This window comes from Protopterus annectens, chromosome 4.part1 (genome assembly GCF_019279795.1).
Source record: "Protopterus annectens isolate FY-2018-M chromosome 4.part1, PAN1.0, whole genome shotgun sequence".
Taxonomy (NCBI): domain Eukaryota; kingdom Metazoa; phylum Chordata; order Ceratodontiformes; family Protopteridae; genus Protopterus; species Protopterus annectens.
The window spans coordinates 152164383-152192303 of NC_056734.1; the positions used below are offsets into that span (position 1 = coordinate 152164383).

Sequence of the window (27921 nt, forward strand, 5' to 3'; positions counted from 1 at the left end):
TGAGCTACATTGTGCCAAATAGATCACACTCCTAGTATTACAATAAAATATTCCATTAGGGTAAACTGATCTTGGAAAGATGCTTATACTAAAATTGGCACCCTCAAAACAGTATCTACATTAGCTGTAAGATCCACAGTTAAACATACCTTTAGCAGCCATATTGTCTTCCCACTTTCTGTTACTACTGTTTTCAAATTTCTTCTTTAGAATTATCCCTGTTTTAAATGTAAGGGTGGGACTTTTGCCTGGAATCTTATCCAGACCCTGGGCCATAATAAAGGTAAACCAATTCCTTTTTAGGATGTCTTTACCCTCCTTGGTAGCTTTATTATAACCACATACCAATGCCATACATATTAAATTACAGTTAAAATTTCAGTTGAACATATTACAATTTAAGCTAACATTACATACTTACCAAAGCCTAAAGAAACAGTGTCGGTGTTAGCCCGCTTCGCTCGCCCTCGCTGCGCTCGGGCTTGCTCCGCTCCCCTCCCTGCCCCCTATTCCCATCCGCCCCCACTACTTCTCCTTTTATTCTAACCCCTAATCACCTGACCAGTAGTCCAACCCAAATTCCCTAACAACTAGCCCAACCCACTCATCCTACCTCCCCCCACCCCCCAATCCAATTATATCCCACTCCCAAAACACATTCCCAGGCAACACAACTCTACCCTCACACACAACCAACCAGGAATCCTAGTTGTACTTCTCACTCAAAGTAGTATCATGTTACCCACACTCACATCCCTATCACTAGCTCTACTATCGCTAACCTTCCTAACTTCCTTACAAACAGATCTACCGTTGCACAACTGCTATCACACTACCCACACTAGCCCACCCTCTCAAACTCACTCAGACTTCTACATCTGCCCTACAATCATAAATCTTACAACTACATATTACTCACTAACAAAAATTACACCATCTCATCACACTAAGAAAAACTTTCATAGACCAAGCTACAAACAATTAGTATTAAAGACACATACTGACACTGCTACAAATTCTGCTAACCTCTGGTGACATTCACCCAAATCCAGGTCCTCTCTCAGCTAGACAAACATCTGACCTGCTAATCCTAAATCTCAACATAAGAAGTATTACCAATAAGCTAACAGACCTACATGCATTCATAGCCCACTACAACCCTGATATACTGCATTACAGAAACCTGGCTTACACCCAGTATCCAAGATGAAGTCTTTCTTCCCCCAGGGTATAATACACTTAGATCTGATAGAACAAACAGGAAAGGAGGAGGAGTAGCCATTCTCTTTAAAAACACTTTTAACCTCCAGCTCCTGCACACCACACCACCCACTTTTCAAACTGCTGAAGTCCTGTTTTCTGTCCTATCCATAAGAAACACCAAGAAGATTAATATAATATGCTGCTATATACCTCCAGGCAACAACTCGCTCATAATAGAAGACATCCTACACTGGACAAAGGACAATCTACCTCAGGAAACGATCCTACTAGGAGACCTTAACACTGACTGGGCAACCTGTAACTCCAGCAGCCCCTCTACACATATCAATCTATATGGGTTCTTTCAACTAGAATAGATGAGAAAACAAAGAGAGAATCCATACTGGACTGGACACTAACCAACTATCCCAAACAAAACTATACAGTAGGCTGCCTCCCAGATGACTTAAGTGATCATCTCCCCACCTTCCTACTCCAGAAACACTCCAATCACTCCAAACCAGTAGTCTACAAATTTGTACGAGATGACCGTAACCTTACCCCACGATACCTAAATACTGTCCTAAGCCACTGCAACTGGGAACCACTACGGACACCGGGTTAGACCAGGCAGTAGACTACTCATCCTCAGTAGGTTTTTGGTGGATATCCCGGGGTCATCCCTCTGTCTAAGTAGTATCAATTTTAGGGCCCCTGCAAATGAGAATACCCTTTTCAGAGGGATCATGGGCCCCCCTTTTCCCTGAGGTCGGGTTCTCCTGGGTCTGTAAGCAAAATGTTAGGGACTCCTAGGGGATCAAAGCGTTTCCCTTAAGATGTTTTTGGGAAACCCCATAATTTCCCCTGGTGGCTTTGGGAAGGTACCCAGGGGTTTCCTGATGTTGGGGTCTGCGGATCTGGGGAAACCCAGAAGCCCCGGGCATTTTGGGACAGGGGCCGGAGCCTTAAAGGTCTGGGAGCCAAAGCTTCCTCAGGTTTAAAGGCCCTGAGAGGCAGAGTCGGAACCGACAAGTCAGTTCGACTATCCTCCCCGGACCCAACCAGAGAGTGTTGGCTCCTAGAGCCCCCGATCGGCACTGAGGACATCAGAGTGAATGGAGCCGAAGACACTGGAGCAGACATCGACTCCGAAGGCTCCACAATCAACAAGTCTGACTCCTCTGGCTCTGTATGGCTCAGAGGAGGAAGAGTTATAGCTGGCATAAGGGTCTTAGGCTCTGAAGCCGCCTGGGTAGGAGCCGATAACAATTTTGCAAAGGCCGGTGCCTGTAACAGCTTCTGCACCACCCGATCCACATCCAAATCTGAAAGGCTAACAGAAGACTGAGATGAATGGATCGATGGTACAGACTGAAGTAGCGGAGATTTAGGAATTTCGGATACCGGTTCCAAAACCGGGGACCAGCTCCAAAAAGAAAAGACAGTCAGCTCCGAGACCTGTGGAGCCGATGTCATAGACTTTTTGAATCCACAGAAGTCTTGGAGGACTTTGAGGACTTACTAGATCCAGTAGACAAAAAACAAAAGCTACTCGGTCAATTTGAGCCGTGCAGTCACTTCTGTGCAGGGGAATTCTTTTCGCTTACTAGATCCATCATGGTCACCCAAAGCCTCTTGGAAAGAAGTTTTCAACAAACCTCTGTCAATAAGTTTCCTCTTTTTCTCTTGGAGAACCAGAGAGGAAAAGGAATGGCATATGGAACATGTTTCTTGTAAGTGCAAGGCACCTAAGCAGTAGACACAATTGACATGGCAGTCAGTAACAGACATCTTCTGCCCACATTTAGGGCATTTTTAAATCCTGACTTATGGTGTTTGTCCTTATCATCAGCCAGGACAGAAATGGATACACCCAACAACAACAAATATAAATTAGCCTGCTAATAAAAAACAAGCTAACTCTAAGCACACACACACAAGCCTTTTAAAGTAAGGGTAACTACAAAGAATTATTAATAAACCTTCTAATAAAAAACAGGCTAAATATATGCACACAAGCCCTCAATCTAAGGCTAACAAGCACACATACACAAATTATCTAAGCAGGTAATATTAATAAGTGAAAAATCACTAAACTACACAAGCAAGTTAAAAAGGTGACAGAAACGTCACTGAATAAACAAGTTATAGTCAGAAAATTTAAATAGGCCTATAAAAAAAAGGTCAAATATATAGCTATGAAAAAACACACAAGGGAAGGGAAAAACTGCAGATAAAGCTATAAGAGATTATCTAACCTAAATATCTAACTATTTTAACAATAAAATCTCAATAATTTTTAGAAATAGAAAAGTAGTAAAGTTTTTACTGGCCCGAGCTAGCAAGAACCTCCGATCAGATGCAGTGGCAAACTAGATCTGAGATAACTCCAGGTGCATCATGGGATACGGACTACTTGAAATCCTCGAGCTTTGTAGTAGGCCGACTTCGAGCCGAGGGATCGGCTCTGGACCCATCAATAAGAATGAACGTCGAGATTGAACAACTTCACATCTGTTATTGTAATTATCTTTATTGTTGCACATAGCTTTATGTAAAACTTTGCATTTTACTGTGTATCATTTATCCAACCATAATTATGATTTTAATGCATAAAGTAAGCCATATTCATTGCCTATCAAACAAATTCCACAATTATGCTATATTCTGTCACAAGACTGTACAATTCTGAGAGTAATAAAATGTTTTTCTTTATTTTTGATTTTTATTTGGTTTAAGGGAAGATATTTGAATTATGTGCAATATTTATTTAACATTTATTTACTGGGAAAGTCTGACTTGGAATGAGCCAATTTTCAGCAGAGGCCCGGGGAGAAATGTTCCAGACATATGTCGTTTTCACAATAGTATCATATCATTGAACTCATCTGTTCTCAAATGTAAAAGACATATCCATAATGTTCCATTTTGAGATCAACTATTCCTAATAATATCATAATTGCTTCGAATAATGTTCACTATATTGTTGAATGATAACCAAAACAAATCTGACCATAAAACTAAACTACAAAAAACATACCACGAGATACTTGTTCACTCATGTTAAGATTTGCACCGGGTGTGACAAGGGTGGACAGGATTATGAATCTGTATATTAGAGGGTCAGCCCAGGTTAGAAGGTTTGGAGACAAAGCCAGAGAGGCAAGATTACGTTGGTTTGGACATGTGCTGAGGAGGGATGCTGAGTATATTGAAAAAAAGATGCTAAGGATGAAGCTACTAGGTAACAGGAAAAGAGGAAGGTGTAAGATAAGGTTTATGGATGTGGTGAGAGAGGACATGCAGGTGGTTGATGTGACAGAGCAAGATCAGACAATGTGACCTAGACAAACTAGAATCATGCTACAATAAAATAGCCAAGTTTGCTACTAACTCAACCTATAGAACCCATCACTGTGCTGCACTAAAAGAACTAAAATGGCTTGAGCTACCACAGCTACTTAACTATCACCAGCTGGGCACAGCCTACAATATTCTCAAATATCCTGAAAAAACCCCATTATCCAACCTACTTACTATCTATACTACAAACCGATACCTAAGATCCAGTGAAAAATCTCTCCTCTCCATCACCAAGGCTAACAATAATGCAGGGAAAGCGCTCTACTCCCACACCGTTGCCAGAAATTGGAACTCTCTTCCCTATCTGTGTCCACTGCCCCTCCACATCCATATTCAAAACTCCCTCAAATCGCACCTTCTTAGTACATGGTTATGCCCTTGTATCACATAACCCTACCCATACTACTATTAACTCCCCAAATTCCTCTCTGATCACATGCTGGAGCTCTGATCCTCTGTAGGCTTGGTCATCTGAAAGGGTACTTTTAACTGTAGAATCTTACTTGATATATTTTCTTTTCTTACCAAAGTATGACTGACATTGTCTTTTTACCCATGTTCTATATCTTTTTACCTGGAGTGTTTTTATTAATTCTTGTTATATTACTATGCTCAGCATACATGATGTAACCTGTTTTGTGTATTATGCTGGATGTACTGTATTTGTATAACTTGATGTTGGAGCTTTTCTCCCCGGGCCTCCGCTGAAAATGGACCTGGTCCAGTCGGAATTTCCCGGTTAACAAATGTAAAATAAATAAATAATAAATAAATTAACATTAGCCACCCCTCATTGTTTACACTTCCCTCTATACCTTGGGCTCTTGCATCTAATCTGTCCCCCGTGACATAAACTTATACTTTAAAACATTCAGTAAGATCTAAAGGGTAATGCCTGTCCTGTGACATCTTTGTTAAAATATTAACCTCTTTACCAAAGTTTGCATCATCAGAAATCAAATGTGACAGTCTAATGAACTGAATTTTAACATTTGTCTTCTGCCACAAAGGATGATAACTACTGAAGTGCAACAAACTATTAGAATAGGTCTCTTTCCTCTATATTGTAGAGGAAAGACAGCCATAGTTAACATTCATTATAAACTCAACATCCAAGAAATCAATTTCTGTTGCATTTTATTGCCCTTTAAAAATCAAAAATGAGGTAGTACTACCTCAAAAATGTCATCATTTTTATGGAGGTAGTACTATTAACATACCTCAAAAATTCATCATTTTTATGGGGATTACCTCCCCATGAAATAAAAACATCATCCAAAAACCTCAAATAAACATTAACACTATTAGCCAAAGTGGAAGGGAATACAAACTTTTTCTCCCACCACCATAAAGTTTGTTTGTTTTCTTTCGACTTTTCCCTGTTAGGGGTCGCCACAGCGGAACTCCGGTCAGCTAATGATTGGCAGTCGATTTTTACTGTGCCGAGGTGCCAGACTGATGCCCAACCTTCAACGAAGGCATGCCCATTCACGCATGTCTTTCGAATACCACTCGACCGTGGGGAGGACATGCAGACTCCACACAGAAGGCGGTCCAGCCAAGAATCAAACCTCTTGCTGTGAGGCCCTCACCACCATAAAGTAATGTTAGCAAAATCTGGAGCTGCTGATGCCCCCATAGCAAATCTAGTAATTTGTTTGAAGTATTCAGACTCAAAAAACATAAAATTGTTAGTCAGAACCATTTCCGTGATTTAAACAAGAAAATTAATAATCTAATAAAGTATAAATTAGTGCCATCATCAAGGCTTCATTAAACCATTGCAAGCCATCAAGGTGTGGGATTACCAAAAATAAATCCTTTGCATCAATCACCACGAAAGTGTAAGCTTCAGCAAACTGGATATGATGTAGTTCATTTAAAAACACCAAGTATCATTAAGCACACAAGTTTTATCATCAAAGAAAGTTTTCAAGCCATAATCCACAAACTAGGTCAAGGGCTCAGTCTTACTGCCCCCTGTTGCTACAATCTGGTGAAGGGGAGGGTCACTTCCTGAGTTATGAACCTTAGGAATACCAAACATATTTGGTATTAATGTTTTTTTTTTATCCTCTGTTATTCTGTCGTTGCACTGTCTAGTCCAAAATTGGTAGGGATATCCTCCAGCCAAAAGTCATTACTTTGGTTTGCTATGTTGCTCTCATTCTTACTTACACCCACAAACAATTCCCCATTATTAAGATATTGTAGCATGTTTTGGTAATATAAAATCAATCCGTCAACACAGCACCACCTCCTTTGTTAAGTTTCAGTATTCTAATTGAATGATTGCTGGTGAGTTCCCTCAACAGTTTCTTCTCCTCGTTCAGTAAGTAATACAGTGGCTTACTTTCTAAGCTCACATCTCCTATTCACAAGTGTCTGAAAAGCAGCTATATAAGATTCAGCGAAGGATTCAAAAAAGTGGGTCTCCGTAAACCATTGCTTATTGTCTTTAAAAAATAAAACCAAATTATGCTTATGAATCAAGAGCTTTAGGTCAAGCAAATTGTACATCAAATTAAACCTTGTACAAAGGTAAAGCCCTTGCAGAAGAGCTCTCCATATAAGGTGGTGATAACCAAATGACTGTAATTGTAAATATGAAAGCCTTTAAAATTGTACACAGTACCTTGACAAAAGGATGCATTTTCAACCACTGTCTCCATTGCTGCTTCTGGTTCAGGTGTTGCCTCTTTATAGGCTGCTGTTCCCCCTTCTGACTGCCATACATTTTGGATTGGGAGTTCAGTGTCTGTTGCTGCACCTTGTTGTTTATGTTCAGAATTCGGTGTGTGTGCCATGGAACTCTGCCTTCTACTAAAACAGCCCTATCATGCTCATTGACTGTCATGTCCGCTGATGGTTCACTACCTTCCTGCTCATTACTTACAATCTTCAATTTGGATTTTTTACAGGAATGGGATGGGGATAAGCTGTGTTAACATTGTACTGGTCATTGTTTTCTCTGAAGAAGTTCACAATATAATTGAGTGAACAAAAGCACTTATTGAAAGTATATTGTGGAATTTTCCTTTCATCTACAAGTGTGTTACTTGTAAATTTCTGAATGATATAATTCTTAAATATTTCAGTTGTTTATAATTCATATTATAATGACAAATATTTACTAATGGTGTGTTACTCGTTGGATTCATTGCTAATATTTCTGTTCTTTTTATATCAAGCTTGCGTTTGTATATCTCTTCAAAATGTAGTATAATATACAAATGGATAGTGGATGAGTTTACATTTACTAATGCCAATAAAATATCATCAGCAAATAATATTTTATATGTACAAGTATAATTTATTTTAAAACATTTAATAGATTATTGGAATTTGCTAGCTGTTCCATGGCTATGGCAAATAAAAGCGGTAACAGTCAACATTCACACTTGGTGCCTTTTATTATTTTAATGACCTGTAATAAAAATAGTCCTTCTTTAATATATGAAGCATAACTGTTGTACAACTTTAACCTTGTGTATGAATTTAGAAATCCAAATGTCTCTGAAACTTTAAACAGGTAATCCAAACGTAATGACTAAAAAGCATTTACTGTGATTTAGTTTCACAAAATCTACCATTTTTATAAGTCATTTAATGCTGCCATTAGTTTGTATTTTAGTTATAAGCCCCACAGTATTCTCATCTTTTAAGTATGGCTTCTCCTAGATAGAGTTGACATATACATTTTACAGTTTTAGTAATGAAACTGTTTTAAGAAGGGCAATGTAATGGATCTTTATCTTGTTTCTATATCAGCTCTGTATTTGAACAACGAGAGGGAAATATTTTGCTCTTACTCTCATCCAACCTAATACTACCACACTTTCTTCCTAACTTTCCAACCTTTGTTGCCTGTCACTACCTCTTAAAGTTTTACATCATTACTTCATTGTAATTCCTTAAAAAAACTAACTTGGTGTAATTTTCCTAATGAAAATCTTTTATTTCTGTATTATGTAACATCTATTTGAATTGTGCAATATGGGTTTGTACTATACAAAATATGTATTTAACACTTAATTAAAATGTATATTATGGATTTGTGCTCTTTCTGTACTATGTATTTTTGTATTTCTCTGGAGCTTTTCTCCCCAGGTCTCCAATGAAAATGGGCTCCTTGTAGCCCAATGGACTATCCTGGAAAACAAACTGCAAATAAATAAAAATAAAATAAAAATAATATCATTTGGTACATTAATAAAAACTGTCTTTAATGATGGCATAATAACCTTTTAACATGAATTGTAAACATCAGGTATTGCTCCATTTATCGTAGATGCATTATTTTCTTTAATTTTTCATTTTTCAACCATTTCTATATTATTTATGACATTTTCCAGGATTTTAATATTTTCATTAGATAATTTATTCTTTTATGTTTTTTTAAATGATTCTGATGAACTTCCATCTAAAGGTTTGTATTCTTCTTTATTAATCTTTTCGTTACATGAAGTAAGGGCAAATAGTATACCTTCAATATCACAAAACATTTTCACACTCCCTGGAATTTAAATATTTTGTAATTGACTTGAGCTAATAATGGTTTTGAATCTGTTTCCCTGTCTATGTAGATCTATTGAAGTAATGGCATATGACTGTAAGGTCACTGTTGTAAGGATTGTGATAATTTATAACACAACATTAATTGAAATTTTATTCAATACCCTAAGTGCAAAATAAGGAATATAGATTTATTCTGATTTTTTAAGTCATCAGACTGTTTATGTCCCTGCACCTTGGCTAACTTTCTATCCCATTCATTTCTTTCATTTTGGCACCAATAAGAAATTCTACTGTCTTAACAAGACTTTAAAGAATTCCCAAAGCATGCATTTCTTAACCTCCTCATTTATTTTTGAATATAATTCCTTTCCTTTTGTCATTCTTTTAATGCCTTTAAGTTCCATTATATATGATTATATTGTATTTACTATAAATGTTTCTGTATAATTTATAGTCAAAGTGAAGGCAGAGTACTGTGAGCTGATAAAGGATGTGGAACAACTTTAAATATGTATTTGAAATTAGTTCCTGAGACATGAAAAAGAACTATGTTTGTGGGTATATGTACTAAATATATAAGAATAATGAATACAAATTATTTTAGTCAGTTGTGCAGTACCTTCTAAATTTTCTGCATCTAATAAATCTTGTTGAGTCTAATTGTACTAGTATCTGATTTATCAATTGCAGTTTAGTTCACTTTTAAAAATCAGATTTCTCAAGTTTTTAAGTAGTTTTTTGCAAATTTGTCTCCCAAGTTCTGACACATATTATAGACTGTATTAATTATTGTAAAAAGTCTGCTTTGATATTCAGCTGTTACAATGATAAACATCCCCTTGTTGTTGCTATAAAATATAACTTTAGGTAGAATTAAAGTATTACTCTAAAAAATAATAATGTATCTTTTTATTTGAAAGAAGAGTTAATTAAGATAGTATTGTCTTTATCTTCTTATGACTTCAAATAAGTGTGTTTCTTTTATTCAGCACCACTTTTAATAACCAGAATTTATACGATTAACATTTAATTAGCTTATTTTCAAAGTTGCTATAACATTTGTTAGCACTCATTCCAGATATTTTAGCAGCCTGTGAAAGAAGATAGTAATTATGACTTTCAAATGCTTGTCAATAATAAATTGTTGCACAGTTGTGATCATAACTTTCTATATCTTCCAATGACCTAAAACAACAAATTGTACATTTTTTCTTATATCCACACACATTAACTATTAACACCCTCATCATGTTTGTCAAAGGTCCCTAGTTTTATTAGGAAAACCCCAGAACAGTTTAACTACCTACAATCCATTACATTCAGTTCTTTGACATTTAATAGATATGAGTTTCTTTGTAACTTTAATCAGTCTAATGAATTTTAAACATATGCATGTTATTTCCCTGAAAGGAAAGTTTATTCTTGAATTTTAATCTGTTTGGTAACTTCTAAATATATAACATTTCCTTTATAAGTGTTTTGTTGATCATGTTAGTTGACCCCCCCCACCCTATCACCAAAAAGAAAAGAAACAAGTACTAGGCCTTTACTTTATGTTGAGTTTATCTTGAATGTAATCGGTCTAGTGATTTTTAAATATACAGAAATTCCTTTAGATATACTGTATTTATTTTGCAGGTTGAAATCCCCCTCTCCTAGAAGAAAAACATGCACAGGAGTTGTAGTTTAAGTAGAGTTGCTTCTCAAATGAAATCTATCTAGTAACTTTTAACTATGTAAAAAGTAAAAAATAATACTGCTACAACTGCTGCTACTACTCTGACTGTGGTATTAGTACAGTATAACAGCTGTTTCAAGATGGAAGCAAACCGGTCTGAAGATACCCCCTTTTAATTAAATGTTTAAACTGCTCTCCTTGTCATGTGTCAGTCTGAGCTCATTGATTGCTTCTTATGAGCTGGTGGTGATAGCCATATTCCCTTCCACATTCTCTAGTCATCCCATATTGTTATATTGGAATGCATTATATCAGGAGCGCTACAAAATCCTGAAAGTTCAAAATACTGAATCTCATAATACTGAAAACACAGAATACCAACACTTACTATATTCCCGCGCAAGTACATACAGAAACAAAAGAGAAACCATATCCCTGCTGTCCTCTTGTCATTTCCAGCATGACAACACTCTTACCCTTCACAGACACAAACTTCATATGAAATCCCTCCGATCCTCTCATCATTTCCAGCATGACAACACTCTTACCCTTCACAGACACAAACTTCATATGAAATCCCTCCGATCCTCTCGTCATTTCCAGCATGACAACACTCTTACCCTTCACAGACACAAACTTCATATGAAATCCCTCCGATCCTCTCGTCATTTCCAGCATGACAACACTCTTACCCTTCACAGACACAAACTTCATATGAAATCCCTCCGATCCTCTCGCCATTTCCAGCATGACAACACTCTTACCCTTCACAGACACAAACTTCATATGAAATCCCTCCGATCCTCTCGCCATTTCCAGGATGATAACACTCTTACCCTTCACAGACACAAACTTCATATGAAATCCCTCCGATCCTCTCGTCATTTCCAGCATGACAACACTCTTACCCTTCACAGACACAAACTTCATATGAAATCCCTCCGATCCTCTCATCATTTCCAGCATGACAACACTCTTACCCTTCACAGACACAAACTTCATATGAAATCCCTCCGATCCTCTCGCCATTTCCAGGATAATAACACTCTTACCCTTCACAGACACAAACTTGAAATCCCGCCGGTCCTCTCATTATTTCTAGGATGACAACACTCTTACCCTTCACAGAACCCCTTTTGGCATCACCACAGGTGAGAAAGGTTTTATATGATCGCTCACCCAGCTAACTTCAGTCATCTCCATCTGAGCTTAGAAAAATCACTACCAGTAAAGAATTAAAAAATAAAAGTACAGCTGCTTCTTTGATAGGAGAGACCATTGATTACCTTCTGAATAACATCCCTCTGTAATACTTCCACTTATTATTGGTTATTTAATTACTCAAAGTATCAAGTGTGATGATATAACTTTGCAAATTTGTAAATTTTTACACATCTACCCTTTTGCAGAGTGTGGTGTGGAGCAGTGTATTTGTAAGAGTTTTTTTTTAATTCATCTGATTCTAAATATATAAATCCATTTACCATGATAAAAGAGCTTGACTTGAAACAGTAAATTTCTGTAGGATACCGATTATATGAGCCTGCTAAAGTGTCTTCATTATCAAGACACATTAGTATGTAATATGTCTACCCAAATTCAGAAATAGTTTTCTTCACTATTTGCTATTGCACAGCCATTTACGTGTGTGCCCTTCAGTTTTAGATATGGACATTTTTTTTCTATGCATATTTTCTTGTATTACTCATTGCAAGTGCTACCATTATGCCAGGATTATGGCTGAAATGAGTTATGGGTCCAGCCCACTTATGCAGTTAAAATAAATACATACATAAATGCACATAAAATAAATAAATACAAATGTTGTCCTGTTGTGTGTTGCATCTGTAAGCCAACATTTCCAAATCAGTAAATGCAAATGTCCTATCAAATGTTGTTTCTAAAAGTCAGAATTCACATTGTATGTCATGTACTGTATTTGTGATTGTAAAACTACTGTGCTATGTATCTCTATTGTATGATTTTGCATACTATTGTTGCCTTTATTTATATACACAAAATATATTTTGGTCATAAATATGGCTCCTGTTGAAATGTTGGCACTCATGTTGAGTGCTAACATAGAAAGAAAAAAAAATACCAGAAATCCAGGAAAAGAGTGGATCCCAAACATCGCTCTTCTCCTTTAAACTTCTTTCTTGCAAAGGGTCAAGCCCGCCTACACCCCCCACAGCCCCTGCAAACTTATATATATATATATATATATATATATATATATATATATATATATGTATATACTAACTTCAAGATCAGCATTCCTTGCAGGAAAAGATAATATTACGGGAAATGGACATATTGGACTTAGTATACATGCCCATTGTTTTCAGCCATTCAGTCACCATAATATGGGACTTGCTGTAGTGCATCCCAACATTTCGTACAGTTACCTATATATATATATATATATATATATATATATATATATATATATATATATATTGCTGTTGTCATTGTTCTGAGTCATGGCTTTAAAGGATCCTCAGACCAGCACACTTGTTTTTCTACCAAATAAGTAATGGTACTGTGACCACAGTATACTCACTATTTGTGCACCTTTCATGAGATTAGAACTATTTGCATACAGTTCTCATCAAGCTGCTTTCATCCAAGCGTCCTTTAGCTGAACAAGACTCCCCTGTATCTCCTGTTTAATGCTTAAAGGACAACAATGAGTTTCTATTATTAAATGCTCGACTTCCCTGTCTTTTTAACTCCCTATTTACTGTCCCTGCTATGAATAACAACAATACAGCATTTAAAATATTTTAAATTTACTGTTTCTCTCCACTAGAACAGGACCTTACTGTACTGTGGTAGTTTCACTTTCAAAACCCCCCCCCTTGAAAAGTTTGCTGCAGTCTCCAATTCACTAATGTCATCAACACCACTGAATACAGGTAGTTTTCTGTCCATTTCCTTCCTCAAATTGGTATCACCACTACCGTCTGTAAAACCACCCATGGTGTGATGTCACAGCTCCCTGGTCCTTCCCCTACCCATACAGAAAGTAAAGGCTAGATCAAGGAAGCAGTACATGAGTCAAGTCTCCTGCTGTGAGCTATCAGTCACAGAAGGTAACAGCTCAAATTACCCTTAGCACTTTGACAGCTGTGGAAGTTAGGTGTGAAAGGGGAATGGGAGATGAGTCAAAGTAGTACAATTCAGGCTTCACAAAATACTGCAGTTTAGCTGTTCTAAAAAGAAGTAGCAGTAAAAAGCACTTAGAAAGTCTGTCCTTAGGCATTTGCACTGTTTGCATTTTAAGTAGTAATTGAATGGCATGAGATGTTACTTAAAACTGACTGAAAGACAGCAGGGTATGCATGTAAAATCAATGCAGTGACAGGAGCTTTATGAAGAAAGAGGCCTGTGTGATGTAATTTTGTACAGACAAGCACTGCATTGTGGGATACATCGAGGCAGACTAAACAATCAGAATTACTTCAAGATGCCAGACCCCAGGTCAGACTCAGAAATTATATATACAAATATTTAAAAATCTGTAAATAGTCCCATAGTGGTGTTAAAATGTAGGAAACACCAAACCATGATGAAATAAACATGTTTTTGAGTCTGTGGCTGTGGTTCTCCTTTAACACATTTATTCCATTAAGTGTTTTCCACTGAAATGCAAACAAAACACCATTTTAATATTGTATTTGTTTGATTTTGCAGTGTATTATATTGTTTTTTTTTATGTAAAACTTCAAAAGACAGGAATAAGTTTGCTAATCAAAAATAAAAAAATAAACATTTTTTAAACTGCCTCTGGTATATTTGTATATTCTGAGTATTTATGCAATTAGCTTTTGACCTTTATATGGTTCACATGTTCATCTACCAAGCTTAGGATATACTGGCCTTCAAAGAAGCTTGACTAAAACCCTCTGCTGATATTTTTTGTTTATAGAGTGTTTTTCAGAGGTTCGTAGATTAGTACTAGGCTAACTGCTCTTGTGGGCCATTTTAAGCCTAGTCAATTAACCCATGTGAGAATCAAACCCTGCACCTTGTGTTTGTAAGGCAGATATCTTAACTGTTATGCCAACCTCCTTTCTGATATATTCTCCACTCCATGTTGATATCTTCTCCTTCCTGTATATAAACTGTTTTTAAGAAATTGATGCCTGACTGTGTCTGATTTTAAAAGTAAGCTTATTTTATAATATTGAAAGGCATTGTGTAATGCTTCTGATAATTTTTTTTCTCTCACTGATATTTATTTTAGTTTTACTGTAGCTAATCAATTCTTCTTGTTGCCATGCAGTACTTGTAATCCCTTTAGTACAGACAGAGTGTTAGAATTTGTACAAGTCAAATAATATAAATTTGTGCCAAAAATGACTACGGGCTAGGAGTGCCATCTGTACTGATGCTTTTATCTGCTTTCTAATATGTGAAACTCCAAATTAATTTGAAAAATGTCTTTGTACTGCAGGAGTTAACCTACTTGTGGGGACAGAAAATGGACTGATGCTTCTTGACAGAAGTGGTCAGGGGAAAGTGTACAACCTGATTAACAGACGTCGCTTTCAGCAGATGGATGTTCTGGAAGGGCTAAACGTTCTTGTTACGATATCAGGTAAGGAAACTGAGACTAAGTGAATTAAAACTAAAATGAAGTTCAAGGAAGCATCCTGAAACATGTTGCTGAAGAATTTTAGCCCAGAATTTAATGTACCATATAAGCACTTGTTTGAAGTCTGTATTCTTGTTCAGAGACTTCAATAACAATGTCGTTATTATTTCCACAGAGTGCACTCATTGCCAGTCTCGCATATCATTGTTTTTATGTAAACACTTAGGTGCAATAGTGAATAAGAGAAAAGCTGTATCTTCTAACTTGTAGCTACAGTTATTGTTTTGGTTCTTCAGTAAAAAATGTACTATAGTTATTATTTATCAAGTCCAGTGGAAGACTGAGTGGTAGCATAATACTGTGTCAGATTTTATTGTGTGTCACAGCACACACAGATATTGACAAATCCCATCTAAAAATAAAACACCAGTTTCAAAACTGATTTTCCCAGTTATGCAATGTATTTATATTTTGATTTTGGAGACATGTAGAGGTAGGTGATTGTCCCATGTCAGTGGTAACTTGGGAAATTATTTATTGTCTGTTACCCAGTCAGGTGTACTGATTCAGGAATAGAGACTTTTTGAACGGACAAATACCATTGCAAACAAAGTTGTTGTTGTGTCTTTCAGCTTTTCCCGGTTAGGGGTCGCCACAGCGGAACTCCGGTCCGCTAATGATTGGCAGTTGATTTTTACGTGCTGAGTTGCCTGCCCTAACGCACAACCTTCAACGAAGGTACGCCCATTCACGCATGTCTCCATGCAGAAGACGCTCTAGCTGAGAGTCGAACCGGTCAGCAACCATTGCAAACAAAGTATTAGAAGAAAATAAAAACAGTGCAAACACAGAAAGATGTGGACTTTTCATCTTTCATCCTATCATTGACAGTATTTGAAGTACAGTGTTAGTAATGTGCATTACTTAGGTAACATAATAGTCAAACAATACACAACTAATAAAATATAATTTATGGGCAGCATTAGACATTTATTTTTTATTTATTTTTAGTTTATTGTATAAGTTAGTGAACTGGGCAACTAAAATCCCTTTTCAGCAATGAGCGTGTTACAATAAAAGGTAGGAAACCGCAGCCCTTTTCAAGTACAATACAGTATTAGATTCAGCAAGGGTTTTAATTTACCTCATGGAACATTTTGTTAATATGTAAATAGCATGCACAGTATGACTTCCCCTGTAGATCTGGAGAATACCCTATAAATATTGCTGTTCCTGCCTACACATACGAAGCACTACTAACTGAGTAATGACTTGTTATGTTTTGTAGGGAAGAAGAACAAGTTGCGTGTGTACTACTTGTCCTGGCTAAGGAACAGGATTTTACACAATGACCCGGAAGTAGAAAAGAAGCAAGGATGGATTACTGTAGGGGAACTGGAAGGCTGTGTACATTACAAAGTTGGTAAGTGATACAAATTTACTAATGTTATTTACAGGTGTAGGTTCATAAGTAGTTACTAGGCTTGCAGTCCAATGGAGGATTGAGGTGCCTAGCCTAAATTCCCAGTTGCCTACAAGCACTGTCTGCATAAGGGACTTGCTCAGGGTCACACAGTAGTTGAACAAGGGCTAAGGGAATCAAACCTTGTGCCACATAAAGTATAGCTCACAGCCTTAACCCTCTGTGTCAACTGCCTGAGACCTAAACCAGTTAATTTGTCCTGATGGGACCAAACAATAAATCTTAAATTAACTATTTTAAATATTTTCCTGGTTAAGATACTGTATAATTTCTATAACACAAACTGGGTTTTGGGATTGGAGAAGATGGTTCATTCTTTACCACAGGAAAACTCATTACATTTAAGTGTTTTTTCAATTAAAAGCCTTTAGAAATAAAATTCTTTTTTGTCAAGTTCCTATCAGTTTAAGCATACTGGAAACCAGATGTAATAATAAGAGCAAAGTCATGAGGACAAAATTACCAATGTGAAAAATTCTTCTAAACGAAATTTAAAGGTCATGCTGCTAAACGCTAGGAGTTGTAAGATGAAACTGCACTCATTGCAAGCATTCCTCGCCCTGGAAGATGCTGACATTTGTGCAGTCACTGAAAACTGGTTCAAAGCTGTGGAGAGCACCTCAGTCTTACGAGGTTACTTGTCCTACCATACTTTCAGACCTCAAACAGAGGGCTACAAAGCCAAAGGAGGTGGAATTTCAATATTTATCAAAGACATACACACCTCCAGGCTGGTCAAACAGTATGATGCACAGGAGACACTCCAGGTGCAGTTAGCTATTGACAAAACACCTATTCAAATCATAGCTAGCTACAGACCCCTCAACCATGATTCAGGAGGCCCAGTCCACCTATCTGGACTTACTTGAATCTATCAAGATTCAACCCTCTACCCTGAACTTGGGTGATTTTAACTACCCATCCTTAGAGTGGAAGACCTATTCTAGCTCATACACGAATGCCCAGAGATTCCTCGACTTCGTCAATGCCAATGCATTTGATCAGCTGGTCGACACCCCCACAAGAGGTGAAAATATCCTGGTACTAACCAACATGAGAAGCCACTATAGCACCCCTACAATGTCATCCTCCTTGGTAAGATCAGACCATAAAGCAATCATTTTCAAAGTCACCATCTCCCCTGAACCCACCCCCACCCCCTTGCCAGGTTGAACAAAAAAACTTTTACAAAGCTTGCTACAACCTCTTGAGAGCAGGTGTAAGCAGCTTCACAGCCACCATCCATTCAGTTGAATCAAGTACTAATGTCCAAGCCTACACCAAAAACTTTATGAGTACCTGTATAGCTGCTTGGACTCAGCAATACCTGACAGGACCCAATCAACTTCCTCAAGGAAGAGTAAACCTGTCAGGTGGACAGCAGCAATACACAGACTCTATAGTAAAAGGAAAAAATTGCTGTCCCGGACCAAGAAGGAGCAGGTGCCAAGTTAGAAGCAATCTCTCCTTTGTCTGAACAAGGAAATAAGGTCACTGGTGAAATCTTCTAAGGCTAACTTTGAGTCAGAATTGGCCACATCAACTAAGGACAATCTCAAGGCCTTCTTTGCATACATCTGCAATTTCAAAGGTAAGTCCAAAATCTGCTCTGAACTGGTGGTCAAGAATACCACATACACAAATGCCATAGATATAGCCAACCTGCTGGCAGACAAGTTCAGTGAAAACTTCACACCCCAGTCCCCCTCCCCCCATCAGTAAACCAGGACATCCGGGAGCAGGTTATTAATGCCCTCTCAAAGGTAAAAAATACAGCCTCCATGGAACCTGACAACATCCCTGGCTGTGTCCTACATGAACTCAGGCAAGAGCACTCAGCAACACTAGGCACCCTATTCAACCAAAGCCTGAGCACTGGCATCATCCCAGCAGAATGAAGGACAGCCACTATCATCCCTCTGCACAAAGGTGGAATGCTCACTGACCCAGGCAGTTATAGGCCAATCAGCCTAACTAGCTTGATCTGCAAGGCCATGGAACGCATTATCATGGACCTTCTAAACAAGGACATTGGCAACCTCCAAACACTTGATCCCACACAGTTTGGTTTTGTCAAAGAGAGATCATGCCTGTTAAACTTGGTCACCTTCCTCGAAACAGTCATCAAAGCCATGGATGAGGCCAAGACAGTGCACACCACCTACCTTGAGCTAGCCAAAGCCTTCAACACTATTCCCCACTCAGGCATAATAGATAAACTCTCCCAGCTAGGCATCAACCCTTATGTTACCAGATGGGTAGCTAACTGCCTCACTGATAGAACCCACTCAGTCAAAATAGGGGAAGCCACCTCTAGTAGTAGACCCATAACAAGTAGCATACCTGAAGGATCAGTCTTGGGGCCTCTGCTGTTTGGGATATACTTTTCTGAGGTGCAAGCCAAAACCAGTGATCTGTGGCTGACCAAGTTTGCAGATAACTGCAAGCTGGGCACTGTCATAAATTCCTGCTCAAATGTTATAAACCAGCAAATCACCAAAAAGCAGTCTAAACAGTCCATACAGTCCATACATCACCGGAACATATTCAGTCCACAGTTCCAATAAGCACAAACACACATGACTTTTCAGTCCACAAATTCACTAGAATCAGATGGAGATGCATATCATACTTATTCTAATCAAGTAACACCTTCAATAAAACAATTAAGTAATTAAATTAACTCCATTTTTAAAATCATCCTAAGCATTTACAGTTAAAAAACATTCAACATATTTATTTCAAAATTAATAATATAAAATATCTTATAAAATACTAATATTACCTTAAAAAACTTTATATATTCCATCAAAATGCATAATTAAAAGTCCTTTCATACCTTAATATCTATTGTCAAGATTTAATTTCACAAAAAAACTATTAGTCTACTACTATACATAAAAACATTTGAACTAAATATTTCATATGAACCATTCATATGTCAAGAAATGCAATAAATACAAATATAATAAACCTATAACATACATTTCATAACTTCATTGTATTCTATGATGTAATATAACTCGCTAGACTTATAGTTTAGCTGATCTTAACTTCTAATGAAAGTTGCCATAATAGTTCTTTGTACTCAATGGATCCACTACTTCTAGTACAAAAAAACTAAATCTTTAGACTGATTTTTGGTGATTTACTGTCATAAATTCCCCTAGTGATGTGAACATCCTCCGAGAGGGCCTTACCCAAACTAATGACTGATGCCAGAAGCGTGGCTTCAAACTGATTGCCAAGAAATGCATCATTATCCCCTTTGGGGAAAGTGGTGTCCCCAATAATTATTACATTCATAACAACGTACTAAGCATGCAATCAGTCATGTGGGACTTGGGCACCCAGGTTGATAACAACCTGACTTTTGACCACCACGTTCCCTCCATTGTACGGAAGGCTTTCTACATGGACCACCTCATAAGTAAGAGTATTTCATCCAGGAACAAGGAGGTCATAACATCCCTGTAATCCTCCCTTATCAGACCCATTATTGAGTACAATGCCTCCTTAGGCATGTACCTTGAAAGCACATACAGCAGTTGGAGAGACCACTGAGGTTCCTGACCAGGAAAATCCAGGGTCCCGAACACCTATCTTATACAGATAGGCTAAAAGACCTGGCTCTCTATTCAGTCTCATACAGACTGCTCAGAGGTGATCTTTGTCTGGCATACAAGGCTGTCTCAGACTCAGCCTTGATGGAATTGCTACATATCCGTAAGTCAAACTCCACTCGTGCAACCTGCACGCAAGGTCTCAACCTGGTCTGTGACATTAATAGAACTTCTTGGCTGGATAGATTTGTGTCCCAATGACTCCCCCATCTGTGGAATAGACTTCCTCTCCATGTCTAGCAGAGTATCTCACTAGCCCTCTTTAAGAGGAACCTGGACGACTGGATGGGAAACAGAAAATATACCCCAGGGATCCCACCTGTGTCCCTGCTGGATAGGGAAAATAGGTGCTGACTTTGTGGGAACATGGTGAAATTCTTGGCTAGGCTTATAAGGGCCTCCAGGCCAATAGCCTAGAATAGTCTATGAACCTATAACTCATGTCACGGAAGCTGCTACTGAAATTAAAAGTTAATCTGTATTTAGAATTTAATTTGGGTAATCAATGAAATGGTTAAAAAAAACATGCTTTTTTGAACTGAAGTATATAGCCTTATGCCTGGAAACAGTACGTAGGATGATAGCTGACTAAAGGTTCCCGATAAATGGGAGCAGAAGCTGCACAATTTTTATATGAGACATGCATAAATAGTCCATCATAACTCATTGTGGGTAATTCTAGATTTTCCCACAGCTAGTATATTCTTTGTGAAATGCCACCATGTGTGGGTGATTCCAACACATGTTTTAGCTGGTCATATTATTGCTATTTACAGGAAGCATATATGATGAGGTTTAATGCCATTATGACAAACATGCATGCATGCTAATTTGTGTCTGTATTTGAATGTTTATGTGTCTGTGTGTGTGTGTGTGTGTGTGTGTGTGTGTGTGTGTGTGTGTGTGTGTGTGTGTGTGTGCGTGTGTGTGTCTGTGTGTGTAGTTTTTTGTCTTGTACTGTATATTTCCTCCAAGTGTAAACTGTTTCTGTTTGGCCCATAGTGATGGCAAAGCTACACTATATGGCATCAGTACAAAGTTAGCAACAGTACAAGAGAATTTGGCAATGTTGTTACATAGAGGAAGGGTGAAAGTCATAAAATGTTGCTTGACTTTCTGTGAATGTGGGTCTGTGCATGTGTTTGTGTGTGTGTGTGTGTGTGTGTGTGTGTGTGTGTGTGTGTGTGTGTGTGTGTGTGTGTGTGTGTGTGTGTGTGTCTGCTCTGATTTTTGCTTATGCATTTGTATTGATTTATTTAATCAAATGAAGAGGTAATTCTGCATTCTGGGATATTTTTTCCACATAGAACATCATCAACCCTGTTGGATTACCTCGATATACTGTGATTAGTTAGAATCCAAAATGTGCTAGAATAACTTAGCAATGGCATAACCTTTAACGTTAACACCTTCTCTGGAAGTCAGTTGCAGAGGATACCACAGATTATGTCTTTATTTAAGGAGACTCTGAGCAACAACTTCAGCAAAGGCTAGGAAGGAATTGAATGCAGAACTGAGGCACACGGGATGAAATTGAGCACAGACAAGACTGTTGTTATACTAACAAAGGGGGAAATCAGATGAAAACTGCGATAAAAGGGAAAACGGTGGAACAGGTTAACAGCTTTGTGTGCCTGGGAGATGAAGTTGAGAAGAAGGGAAGTCTGAATGAAGAGGTAAAAGCTCAGATCAGAAGAGCTGCAGTCAACTGGCACAGAGTGTCAGAGGTAGTGTGTGACAGAAGAATACCAAAGAAGCCGAAAAGTACAAAACATTGGTGTGACCGGTACTACTGTAAGGTACCGAAACGTGGGTAGTAAAGGTGAAGTTCCTAAAATGGGTGGTAGATTGCACACTGTGGAACAGATGATGAAGAAATGATAACATAAGAGCAAAAGCCCAAGTAGCTCCAATTGTAGAGAATGTCAGAGAACAGATTATGGAAGTCCAGGCATGTATGCAGGAAAGCAGAAAACAAATGGATGAAAAATATTTGGGGCAGACAAGAAGAAGGCAAGAGGAAATGATGACATCCAGCAAAGAGCAGAATGGATTGTGTGAAAAAAAATATTCAGCAGTCAGGCATGACTGCCAAAGAAGGTAGGAGGGTGGTACTGAATTGACAGAGATGGTGACAGCTGACATGGCACCCCAACCCCATTTAGAAAACTGGGTAAAAGGACTAACAATAATGAGATCCAGGGTATATTTTTACCATTTCTCAGCCTTCATTTTTATGACATGGGGCCCTTTTCCCAGTTGATGCATAGACCTGCTATCTCTAAACTTGTCTAGAGCTTCTGTAAACCTGGACAGTGTGTCCTTCAGGGTCAAGGTCAACATCAACAGACAAATGCATAAAGCAAGGTTTTTTGTAATTAGGCCTTGAAAACCCCAGGGCCAAAATGAACCCAAATAAGGAATGAAAAATATACTCGGGTTTCAACCACTAAAAAGAAAGAAAAATGTAGAAAATGCAAACTTGTTTCTTGACTCACTTTAATGATGAAGTGAAGAATACAGACTGATTCATGTAGATCCTGGCAAATGTATAAATGGCATAAACATTAACAAATCTGAATGCCAAACCCCCATCAACTGTAGCACCTGTAGCAAGTAATTCAGCTTCAAACTATTGAATACTTTAGCAAAATCTAAGAAGAGTGCTCATGCTATACCTTACAAAAGCTAAAGAAAAAAGAAACACCTGCATAGGAGAGGCAAAAGGGCTTCAACTAGATCACCAGTGTGAATGCTGAAATCTTAGTATTACAATTTATCAATAAAAGAGGATGGTCAAAGTCAAAAGTCAAAGTAAACTTTATTGTCATTCAGGCCATACAGCAACAGTGCACAGCTGAACAAAATTGCATTTCTCTAAGATCATGTGTAAACAAAATACACATGCATAACAACAACAAACAATACCAACAAGAGTCCAAGCCATCCGAAGGTACCACATCTGCGTTAACTATGCTCGATCCCATCCAAGACAGCTGCTTAACCACTTTTAAAGTGTTAAACATCCCAGCTAACTTCAGCCATGGACACTGGTGCTTCCAGTACCTACCATTTTTGCTATATTATCAGAGACATATCGCTGACCCTTTGGGGCCATAATCTTCCCCCACATTTGTTGGCATACACAGATCTGCATTTTCAATGTAAAGCTCCATGTAAAATCTCTGAAAAACCTGAGATATAGTAGTAGAGTTTTATATCTGAAACTCATCCTTCCTGTGGATTGACAACACAATGACAGATTTCTCACCAAGTGATGTGCCAACAACTTACTACCTTTGGAATCTCTTGCCTATACACGCCTTATCCTTATCTGGTGTAATGCAGGTGGGTAAAACTCAGCATATCATCCTTCCTAGACATAAGGAGAACAGTCAGACTTTCCATGAAACTTGCTTTTAATTCACCATACCTACCTTATGTTTGAAGGATTTAACATGGTACTCCCAAGTTGTTTGTTGCTCCTTACACCGTGATGCATTTTCTGCAGAGAAATTAAGTTCCTGCCTTCCTCAGCTATCCTGACCTGACCTCTACATTTCTCTGCCTTTCTAGAAAGGATCTAGATTTAGAAGCAACTAGTGCACTACTCATCACTGAGTTGAATGTTAGCCATTTTTTCTTAGCAGATGTAACCCATTCAAAGTATTGGATTCATAAGCAATCATAGAAGCTGACATTCTGGAAATTTTCATTCATCAAAAATGCATACTCAATATTGCATTGTTAACTAAAACAAACAAAACAAAAACTAAAAATCATATTTGCAGGGTGAGTGAAAGCTCCCTGGCACACCCTCTGCATCTGTAAATATACTTTCTCTTGAGACTGCACAACCTTAGGGATAAGGAGAAAGATATCCTTCAACCGGTGACTGCAGATCCTGGGAAAAAGGACTGAATTGTATCTCTACAAAAAAAATTTTTAAAGTGAAGGGCAAAACTACACAACCCTCCATGAAGTGGGTACACTCCTGTGAACTTTTGGAGTGTGCTGCATGTTGTAAGAAAGGGAGATTCTCCCACTGTAGAGTCTCTCAACATTTTTATCAACTCCCTAACTCTTATTTTATTTATTTATTGATTGGGTCTCTAACTCTGACTAGAAATATGACTGTTATTACATCATAACGTTTGCATATATATAAACCTAGCCTTTAACAAGCTCTGCATATGAGTGCTACAAAAGATGCCTCAGACATCCATGAATTTCTTCACCACTCATGCATCATTGTTCAGTAAATGGAACAGACTTCAGTCAAACAGTATGTATAAAGTATTAGCTTCTCACTGATTTATTTGCCAATTTTCCACACGCCACTGCCCCTAAATGAAAAATTTCCTAGATTTTCTTTTCAAATCCCAAGCCAAGTCCAGAATCAAAGTGGAATGTAAAACATACTTTTCTGTAGATATTCTGGCAAGTAACTTTCCACTGTCATCTGGTCATTTGAAACCAGCTTACTAAACGGGAAGTTCAAAGAACTTCTTAGAGCTTACCTCACAAGTTTGTGACCTAGAGTTAGTTGTATTAGCTAGTGCTGTTAGAAGGGTTGATATGGTGATACAGGGTGGAAGTTCTCCTGCATGGTGAGGGAGGACAGGACCTTCACTCTTCCATGTAAATAGGATCCTTGAATTGTCCATTTGGTGATTTGTCAACTAAAAGGGCTTCACTGAAAACAGTCAGTTTGATGAATTGCATCCTTTTCCATTACATAACAATGGTCAAAGCTGGATCATGGTCAAATGGGGCCCTAGGCAGGGTAATGGATCAGAACCCCCAACAGCAGCCCCCCCCCCCAGCTATTCCAGTGTCCATTATTTGGTTGTTTCTCTCCCGTTACCTTAAACACTGTTCACACCTGTCAGTGTCATGCTGTTTTCTTCTTTACTTCTACAATGATTACAGAGATTTAAAAATTGTATTTCAGATTTTATAGCACAAGCACTAATGGCCATTTACTAAACAAAACAATACAGTCTCACAATGAAAACAGACTTGGCATGAACAGTACGTTTCTCTGCCCTTAGAACTCACATTCATTGAAATGGCATTGAAACTCACATTCTAAGAAAATGCATCTGGCCAGTGGAGGATTAAATTTACCTTTTGGCTATTTTCAAGCCACAAGCTCCTTGCACACATTTTTAGAACAATGCATACATGCATGTGTTCTTTGATGCACCATCCTAATTGTATTACATTATATTCTTTGTATAATACAGCACCAATTGTTAGTTCATTTTAAATTTGTAGTTTTGAACAATTTCAGTAAGCAGTAAAACAAAACGTATGAACCAGAAATTACAGTACTACCTATTACAGAACATTTCAACATCAAAAGGCCACTCAAACATCTATCATTACAATCCTCCAATATCAGTCAATATACACAATCTCTGCAGAAGTAAAAGTCATCTGAATAATTCCACATTGAAGAGATATATAACTAATGAAGCGGTTGATGCTGACAAACAACTTTACATTTCAGTGTTTTATGTACAAATTCAGTGCCTGCTGTCCTTGAAGAAGAAATTGCCCATGTTGCATGTAAAAAAAGAAAATTGGTAAGCTGGTAATACTGTAATAAGGAATGGCTGTCAAACCGACAAGGGTTCATAGTTACTAGACATCTCATCCAAAGGAAGACTGACTCAGGAATGCAACAACCCATTTCATTTAAAAGGCAGTGCAGTATCAGCACCCCGTCTACATGATGGACTTGTGCTACTAACACTGGTTTCAAATTTTATCGCACAAACACCAATGATGGCCATTTGATAAACAAAACAGTTACACAATGAAAACAGACTTATCATGAGCAACAGTAAAGTTCTCTTCCCTTGAAACTCAACATGCCTTGAAAATGCACTGAAACTCAACATTCTTTAAAAATGCACTGAAACTCAACAGTCCTTGAAAATAAACCTGCTGATGGAAGTTTGATAGTTGGTGTAGAGGATTGAAGCTCTAATCTCCTGTAATCAAGGTGCAGAGTTTGAGCCTAAATAAGTTGGCTAATTAACCGGTTATATCTAACACACACTCCTAACCCATTCTCCATATTCATGTGTCGTCCCTTTCATCCATTCCATTCTCAGGTTCACTTGTTCATTCAGCAATTCTGAATGCTTAAAAAACCCCATGCTAATGAAATTCCACTGTTTAAATGTACATGCATCTTTAGGAAGTTCTTAAAGACAAAATGTAATGCAAGCAGAGTGTACTATTAAACAAGAAATGTGAGTTTTGTGGCAGCCCCCCAGCCAGGGGTCCTCTCCAAGCCAGCAGGCCATAGTCAACTATCTAGATTGCCTAGTGCTGGATCTGGCTCTGACAGGGACAGCATTCAAAACATGGGATAAACAAAAAATAATTTAGACATAGAAATTATGGTAAGAAAGGAGCCACCAAATTAAATTAATTGCAAGAAACAGTTTCTGTCCAAATCATTGATTCAACTTATTTACATGCTTATACACTGATTCAACATTTTGTCTTCCAGACTAAATAGCTTATTGCAGCATGACCCTGACTCCCACTGAATAAGGATTAGTACAGATGATTGTACCCTTCTGTGTTTTTATCTAAAATATGAACTTGTGCACAGATCTGGGGCCCTGTATTTGTAACTGGTATGAGTGGATTGGCCTTTGGAATGTGAATGTTCTCGGTCGAATAGGATTACTGTTGCTGCTAACAAGTTGGAAGGCTGCATGCTTTCATGTAACAGTGCAATGTTTGTCGGATTTTATTTATGAGTTAATTTGATTTGAATGTGATTATACTTGAATATTAGTAATTCTGACTTACTTTTTATTTATTTGTGTGGTATACTTTATGTGGCATGATGCTGTCAGGCTATATGTATACAGTATTACGTTTTATCCATTTTTTAAATCTTTTTATTATGTACTTTATTCAGCTTTATGAAGTGGTTAGGCGATTAAAAAAGTGGAATGAAGATAGATTCAATTTCTTATACTTTAATTAATCATAGCACAACTTCTAATTCTTAATAAGGAGGTATTTAAATATTTCTTTAGAATATTAGTTCTCTTTAAGGACAAATGCAGTATTTTAAATCTGTTCAGATGTTTATTCTTTTGTGTAACTCCTTAGTTCACATTGAGAATAAATAAGATGTTATGTAGATTCTACCATTAATAATTCTGAAAAGACAGTGGTTTGAAATGGAGCTGTAATTTGACTGAAGGATATTGTTTGTTGATCGATCTAGTTTATGGGATGAAAGTCACTTGTCCAAACCCAGACCAGATGAAATAAGAAGGCAGAAGGCTCAAAGCTAAGTGTGTTTTTCTGTGTAAGGCAAAGCCACTTCCATCACTCCAGATATAATCAGCTGTACAGTCCCACTGCCTCAGTTCCAAGTGAGAAAAAACTTTAATTGTTTTTAATGGACGTATAG

At 37.6% G+C, this 27921-nt stretch overlaps 1 protein-coding gene across 8 annotated transcripts in view; it reads left to right on the forward strand.

Moving 5' to 3' along the window:
• Positions 1-27921, forward strand: part of TNIK (TRAF2 and NCK interacting kinase) — a 1728926-nt gene that overhangs the window by 1663049 nt on the left and 37956 nt on the right. For all 8 annotated transcript variants that reach the window (XM_044070048.1, XM_044070049.1, XM_044070051.1 and 5 more), the window contains 2 exons: positions 15222-15365; positions 16651-16785. In XM_044070048.1, coding sequence (XP_043925983.1) covers positions 15222-15365; positions 16651-16785 — 279 coding nt within the window. The remainder of the gene's footprint in view (positions 1-15221; positions 15366-16650; positions 16786-27921) is intronic.